The sequence below is a fragment of the Astyanax mexicanus genome, chromosome 3 (assembly GCF_023375975.1).
Source record: "Astyanax mexicanus isolate ESR-SI-001 chromosome 3, AstMex3_surface, whole genome shotgun sequence".
Lineage (NCBI taxonomy): Eukaryota > Metazoa > Chordata > Actinopteri > Characiformes > Acestrorhamphidae > Astyanax > Astyanax mexicanus.
Window position 1 is genome coordinate 6,004,425 of NC_064410.1, and position 8,076 is coordinate 6,012,500.

Below are 8,076 nucleotides of genomic sequence, written 5' to 3' on the forward strand. Positions count from 1 at the left end.
ACTAAATTTATACAATGAGGAGCTCCGAGTGGTCCAGTGAGCTAAGTGCTACCCCTATATATTTAGGAGATCGCCGGTTTAAATCCCGGTCATGTAGCTTGCCATCGGCTACCGAAGCCCTGAGAGAGCACAATTGGGCTTGCTCTCTCTGGGTGGGTACAGTAGATTGTGCTATCTCCCTCATCACTTCTAGGGTGATGTGGATCAGTGCAAGGCTGCGTCTGTGAGCTGATGTATCGGAACCAAGTCGCTGCGCTTTCCTCCGAACGTGCTGTGATGCTACTTGGCAATGCTGCATCAACAACAGTTTGAAAAAGAGACGGTGTGTCAGAGACTTCACATGTATCGGAGGAGGCATGTGCTAGTCTTCACCCTTCTGGTGTTGGGGCATTACTAGTGATGGGGGGAGACCTAATGAGTAAGTTGGGTAGTTGGACATGTAAATTAGGGAGAAATGGTGGGGGGGGGGGGGGGGGGCGACAACTATAAAATCAATCAAAAAATTAGTAAGGAGAAGAGAAACACTCTAACACACAGTTATGTATAGGTTTAGATGGAGGAAAGAGTGAAGGCTCTGGGTAAACCATGCTGTGGTGCCCCCTGGTGGACACACTGTGCAGTAGTGGGGACCATTAGGTTTTAATGCTGGGTGGTGTAGAGATTGTTCTGTGAGGTGCCGCTGGTGCATCTGTCATTCTAGACCATCAGTTCAGCTGCTCTCAACTCACAAAAGTATAAATGTGTGTGTGTGTGTGTGTGTGTGTACAGACAGAGGCAGAGGATGCTGCTCCAACAGACACCTTCTCCATGGACCCTCAGCTGGAGAGACAGGTGGAGACTATCCGGAACCTGGTGGACTCGTACATTGGCATCGTCAACAAGTCCATCAGAGACCTGATGCCCAAGACCATCATGCACCTCATGATCAACAGTGTAAGTTCAGATCTGCCCTGTGTTTGTGTGTGTTTGTGTGTCTTTGTTTGTGTGTTGGTTTGTAGTTTTTTGTTTGTGTGGTTTTATGGTTTTGTTTTTGTGTTTGTGTGTGGTTTTGTTTGTGTGTGTGTGTATTTGTGTGTCTTTGTTTGTGTGTTGGTTTGTAGTTTTTTGTTTGTGTGGTTTTACAGTTTTGTTTTTGTGTGTGTTTGTGTGTTTATTTGTGTGTCTTTGTGTTTATTTGTGTTTGTGTGTGTGTCTTTGTGTGTTGGTTTGTAGTTTTTTGTTTGTGTGGTTTTACAGTTTTGTTTTTGTGTGTGTTAGTGTGTTTATTAGTGTGTCTATTTGTGTTTATTTGTGGGTTTGTTTGTGTGTGTGTGTGTGTGTGTGTGTGTGTGTGTATTTGTGTGTGCTTTTGTGTGTGTTTGTGGGTTGGTTTGTGTTTATATTTGTGTGTTTATTTGTGTGTATTTGTAGTTTTTTGTGTTTGTGGGTTTGTTTGTGTGTTTTTTTTTTTTTTTTTTTTTTTTTGGGGGGGGGGGGGGGGGGGGTGATGTCACTTCCTTTGTGCCAGTAGACAGATATTTTTAACTCTTTCTCTGCAGGTAAAATTCCCTATGGTAACAGGGTTGCGCGCATGTTGTGGGACACAACTTAATAACATAAATACTGTAACATGCAAAACAATGTAGACCAAAGAAGTTGTTTTCATAAGTATAGGAGATGCATATCAACAATATACAAGAGGAAGTCATTTATTTAGAGCTTAATTTAATTGTTAAATTTGCCAAATAATTTGGTCACCCAATGAGTGGGACAAGAGAAAACGGCCATTTTTTGAGGTGGTCCAAAGGTATTCGGTCTTTTGAATAATATCTAAGGAGCTTATTTTTCCACCATATTTTACAGTTTGTCTTATAACAAGTACATTTTTCACAAAAAATAGTAATTTAGATATTTTGGAAATGTACATTTGAAATTTAAGGACTGGGACAGGAAATGTACCAAAATCCTGGAATATCCCATAAACATGTTTTCTTTGCATTATTTGAGGTCTGAAAGCTCTGCATCTTTTTTTTTTTTTACCTATAAATAGCAAAGTCAGAGAAACTGATTCAGAAACTGAATCTTTTATTTTTTTCCAGAGCTGTATATATATATAGATTAAATATTCTAAAATAAATTAAAATAATTACAAAGCAGTACACTAGGTTAAAGTGTAGATTTCAAACAGCTCACCTTTTTTCTTCTTCTTTAAATAAGGCCAAATAATAGTGTGTATGTTTGTGTATGTTTGTGCATGTGTGTGTGTGTGTGAGTGAGTGTGTGTGCAAGGGAAGTGAGATCAGATTACAGAAGCTTCTCTTCAGCACATGACGGTGTTGATGTCAGCTTGCTGTAAGCGGCCGGGTTTTGGTTTGACTGAGTGGGCTTTCAGAATGACACTAGCCTGGAAAAATGCTCTCTCTCTCTCCGAGCACATCAAACACTGCGCTCATCTTCTTCTTCTGGTTTTATTGTGGTGTCCCTGAGAGAGGTCAGGGGCTTCATTTCCCAAAAGCTCTGCAGGGTAACATGATGCCGGTGCAGATAAACCGAAACCGATTCCAGTAGAGTTACCAGCCTCGCGCTGAACTGTGCTATTGATATTGGTGATGGAGGTATCGGTACATTAATTTCACCTCTCGACTCGATGTTCCGTCACTGAGCACAGTCATTTATGATGGACAGAACCTGTAATCTGAACGAGAACACTGTTGTTTGGTTAAAACAGAGAAATGTTGATGTGGAGTACAGGAAACAGATTAGATTAGGGCATTGTGTTTACACAGACATTAATAGAACAGAAACCTAGATGGTGTCCCATGATTTTTTTTGCCATATCGTTAAGAAGCTAAAGCTAAAGAGAGCTGTGCTGACCTGTGGAACGTGCATGAAAAAAAATAATGCATGGAAACGAGATCCTAGTATGTGGGAACAAAATAATTGAGGCGTGGGAAGAGACCTAACGCGTAGGAACGAGATAATTAAGTCGTGGAAACAAGATAATTAAGACGTGATGTGAATGAGATGATCAAGCTGTGGAGATGAGATCCTAGTATGTGGGAACAAGATAATTAAGATGTTGGATCGAGATAATTAAGGCATGGAGATGGGATCCTGATTGGGGGGGGGGGATAAATAAGGCACGGAGACGAGATCCTAATACGTGGGATCAAGATTATTAAGGCGTTGGAACAAGATAATTAAGGCGTGGAAACGAGATCCTAATGTGTGGGATCGAGGTAATTAAGGCTTGGAAACAAGACCCTAATGTGTGGGAACAAGATAATTATGGCATGGGAACGAGATAATCAAGACGTAAAAACGCAATACTAATGCGTGTGAATGAGATAATTAAGGCGTGGAAATGAGATTGTAATGCGTGGGACCAAGATGATTAAGGTGTAGGAGCGAGATCCTAATGTGTGGGAATGAGATAATTAGGGCATAGAAATGACATCCTAATGCATGGGAACGAGATAATTGAGGCATTGAAACAAGGAAAATAAGATGTGGAAACAAGATCCTAATGCATGGGAACGAAGTAATAAAGGTGTGGAAAACGAGGTAATTAAGGCATGAAAAATAGATCCTAATGCACGAGAAACAGGTAATTAAGGCATAGGAATAGGATAATTAAGGCGGGAAAACAAGATAATTGAGGCGTGGAAACAAGATCCTAATGCATGGGAAAGAGGTAATTAAGGCTTGGGAACGAGATAATTCTAATGTGTGGGAACAACATAAGTAAAGTGTGGAAATGAGATCCTAATGCATGGGAATTAGATAATTAAGGCATGGGAATGTGATCCTAATGCAAGGGAACGACATAAGTAAGGCGTGGGAAAAAGATCCTAATATGTGGGAACGATTTTTTTTTTCTTCCCTGAGGTAACGCTTCATAATCAATTGACATACTGCTGTCCCGTGACCTTTGGCATCTCTCATCTCCTCTCATTCTCTCTCTTTTTCTCCAGGCTAAGGATTTCATCCACTCTGAGCTGCTGGCGTACCTGTACTCGTCAAGTGATCAGAACAGTCTGATGGAGGAGTCAGCTGATCAGGCTCAGAGGAGGGATGAGATGCTGCGTATGTACCACGCCCTCAAGGAGGCTCTCACCATCATCGGAGACATCAGCACCTCCACCGTCTCCGCACCTGTCCCCCCACCCGTCAACGACAACTGGATCCCGGAGGCCAGGTCAGACTTAGGGAGCGTGTTTTTGTGTTTTTATTTATTTTTTTATTTTTTTTTATCCCATTTTCTCCCCAATTTACAAAGCCAATTTTCAATTGCCCCTATCACTAGTGATGCCTGAACAGCAGGAGTGTAAAGACTAGCACATGCCTCCTCCGATACTTGTGAAGCCAGACTCCGCCTCTTTTCTAACTGCTGCCGATGCAGCCGGTTCGTTTGGAGAAAAGTGCAGCGACCAGGTTTCAATACATCAGCTCACAGATGCCTGTGCTGATCGACATCATGACATCACTCAGAGAGAGAGCAAGGTTCACTGTGCTCTCTCAGGGCTCCGGCAGCTGATTGCAAGCTACATGAACGGGATTCGAACCTTTTTTTTGACTGTATACTTTTCGTATTTTTGCAATCGAATTTCATCCCATGTGCTACAACTTAGCCTTACTGCTCTGTTTTTGGTGCACGGCACGGGTTTTGTGGCTCTACAAAATGAAATTTTTCAGAAGGACACTCTATTAGAACCACTTATATAATCTTTTTAAAAAGTATTTTAAAGAAATTTGAGTATTTTCCTTTTTAGAAATTATAATAACCACTATACTACCATCGTTTGATGTGTAGTTTCAGTCTTTTTTTCATAACAAGCATAAAAAAATCACTAGTAGTACATCTGGCTACATTTCCCGTTCCACCTTAAATAGTGCAACAGAAAATTGAGGCTGCATCTTTTAAGGTGGAACAGGAAATTTAGCTAGCTAGGTAGCTAGCCACCTTAAAGAGTGCAGCTGACCACAGAGGGTGCATCATTGAAGGTGGAACGGAAAAATAAAATAAAATAAAAGTTAATTTTGGCTTTCTATCACAGAAAAAATAAAAAATAAAAAAAGAAGTTGTTTGAAAGGGTCCGTCTTATAGCAATCTGGTGGGTTTGTGCTAAAAAATCTTAAAGCGATAGTTTGACCAGGTCAGTTATAGGTCACAGTTGGAAGTGTCCTCTTTTCCTGACCTCCAGCTCATCTGTAGGACATGTGTAGACCTGCCAGTTGTTCCTGACCTCCTTAAAACGATAGTTTAACTAGGTCAGCTATAGGACATGTTTAGGCTTGCTAGTTTTCTTTAAAGCAATAGTTTGTTTTTGGCTAGGTCAACAAAAAAACATATTCAGAGTTAAAGTGTAAAAAAAAAATGTTTTACTTTCACTGGGTCACCTGTAAGCCATATTAGCACTGAGTTTTTCCTGACCTTATTTAAAGCAGTAGTTTGATCAGATCAGTTGTAGGTCATATTTGTACTGTCAGTTCTTCTTCACTTCCTTTAAAGGGATAGTTTGACCTGGTCAGCCACAGGGCACAGTGGGAAGTGTAGTTTATTTCTGACCTTTTTTTTTTTTTCTCAAAAAAGTCAGCCAAAGGACATGTTAAGCCTGGACGTTTTTTTTTCGGACTCATTTAAAGCGTTAGTCTGGGGGCATGTCAGCCATAGGTCATATTTGTACTGTCAGTTTTTCCTGACCTTATTTAAAGTGTTAGTTTGATCAGGTCAGTTGTAGGCCATGTTTTGACTGTTGATTCTTCTTCATTTCCTTTTTAGCGCTCGAGCCAGTTATATTTAGACATTCTTTAAAGCGATAGCTTCACCCGGCCAAATTGTAGGGCACATTTGGACGTTTTTTTTTTCTGACTTCTATTAAAATGATAGTTTGACCAGGTCTATTCGTCTATATGTCTATTCCTCACCTTTTTAAAGAGATGAACCACTGTATTTTTCGCACTTCAAGGCGCACTATCAATAAACGGATTATAACGCACATTATGCGACACTAGTAAGGAACAGAGGCGTCACCATGTTTTCCTTTTCATTTAGCAAATTAAGTAAATCTAAGCAAGGTTATGTAAACAAAACGTTAAGGCTACAGTTTGATTTACTCACCTCTGAACGGCGAAAGAGCTAACTAGCGCTTTGCGCAGTTAGGGGTTAATGCTAATGCTGCTCCAGTAGTGCTAGCGGGGGTTGGCAGCAGGCTACAGGCCGATAATACTCACCTCTGCACAGCAGTAGAGCTAGCGCTTAGCGTGGTTAGCGGCTAATGCTGATGCTGCTCCAGCAGTGCTAGCTGGGGTTAGCATCAAGCTACAGGCTGATAATAAAAAAGTGCTCCTGTTAAATGCTGTACTTCAGCTGTAGGACATTATTGGGTTGTCAGTTTGTTTGTTTTTTGTACATTTTACATTAAGAGAAATGAAAACAAGGACATTTTCCATTTTCTTCTCTTTTTCACAGCCCCACCCCTCAGCGCAGACCACCCGCTTCAGCTCCACCCCCCAGCAGGCCTCCAGCAGTCAGAGGACCCACCCCAGGACCTCCTGCTCTCAACCCCACCCCTGCTTTTGCAGCACCACCCATTCCCTCACGCCCGGGTCAACCCATGAACGCCTTTGGAAACAGCAGCCAGGACCCTTTCAGTGCACCACCTCAGATTCCCTCTCGCCCCGCCCGAGTGCCCCCGGGGGTGCCTAGGTAAGGATGCTTGTGTTTGGCTGGCCGCCTCGTTCACAAAGCACCTCTAGAGTGGAAATTAGAATATTAGCCTCTTGTGTGTTTGAGCTTCAGTAACTCCCAGTTTCAGCACTTTTATGCAGTTTAATTATTTGTATCTTGAAGCACTATTTTGTATAAGTTGTGCTTATGTGATTATGCTAGTATAGGTCCACATAGAGGATAAATCAGTTAATCAGTCAGTCTCAACATAGCGACAGGAACAAATTATACAAGCATTCAAAGGAAAATGATCAAAATTAAAACTTAAAATTCTTTAATTTTCCCAAAAAATGACAGTGCGCTTTGATCTCCAGTGTGCCTTATGTATGAATTTTATCAGTCAGGTATTAAGGAGCAGTAAAGCCACTCCACTGAAGTACAGAGTTATAAGAGTACGTTTTCAGAGAGTTACTTCAGCACTAAGGCTGGGTGCAGCAGCAGCATTGGCTTCAGCTGCTACTGCAGCACTAGCTCTTGCGCCATTCAGAGGTGAGTATATTAGAGTGTAGTCTGTGTGTTTACTATTTTAAAACAAGCTACGTGGGACAAACCGCTAGCTGATAGCACCCTGGGTTACTGGACCACTCAGGGTTCCTCAGTCTAGGACTATCGGGCAGCTTTTATGTTCTGCTAGCACTTCAGTTAGCAGCTAATGCTAATGCTGCTGCACCCAGCCTTAGTGCTGGAAAACCTTAATGTAGGAAAACTTACTCTTAGACAAAATATTGTAAATTTAAGCTTACTTAAATGTAGGCATCCTTACTAGTGTCGCTTAATGTGCCTTATAGACGTTTATTGATAGTGCGCCTTATAGTCCAATAAATGCGTATATATGTGTTCACTGCCCACATGCATGTAATAGAGGGCATTTTGTCTATATGGCGGTGCAAATTTTTACTGTTGACGACACTGCTCCCACAATACTGATGCATTTCCATATCCATAAGCTTTTAAAGAATGTGCAAAAATATGGATGAAATGAATGCAAAACACAGATAGCAGAAGGCTATTTGTAAGTTATTAAATAATATAATAAAGTAACCAAGTTGAGATTAAATGATTAAGAGGGCAAAATAAGCATAAAAGGAATCAGTTAATTAACTGACTAAGTAAAACAGATCTAAAAATAGAATATTTTTAGCGAAATGTAACATTTTCAAACAACCAACAAAATGATTTCATTGGAAACTAAAAATGAGCAAGACAAATGAACAGCTAAAATGAAGCTAAACTAACTGAATATCACTAAATAAAAAAATAAAAAATAAATTAAAATCTGAATAAAATAGAAATGATTAGTTCCATGCTGAAAGTGGATTAGGTGTGGAGGAGGAGATGAGCTGTCCATGTCTGAATCTGGAGGCTGG

At 40.8% G+C, this 8,076-nt stretch overlaps 1 protein-coding gene across 7 annotated transcripts in view; it reads left to right on the forward strand.

Annotated features, from left to right (window-relative positions):
* dnm2a (dynamin 2a) overlaps positions 1 to 8,076 on the forward strand; it is an 82,356-nt gene that overhangs the window by 60,436 nt on the left and 13,844 nt on the right. For all 7 annotated transcript variants that reach the window (XM_022668018.2, XM_049475755.1, XM_022668020.2 and 4 more), the window contains 3 exons: positions 769 to 933; positions 3,954 to 4,177; positions 6,452 to 6,688. In XM_022668018.2, coding sequence (XP_022523739.2) covers positions 769 to 933; positions 3,954 to 4,177; positions 6,452 to 6,688 — 626 coding nt within the window. The remainder of the gene's footprint in view (positions 1 to 768; positions 934 to 3,953; positions 4,178 to 6,451; positions 6,689 to 8,076) is intronic.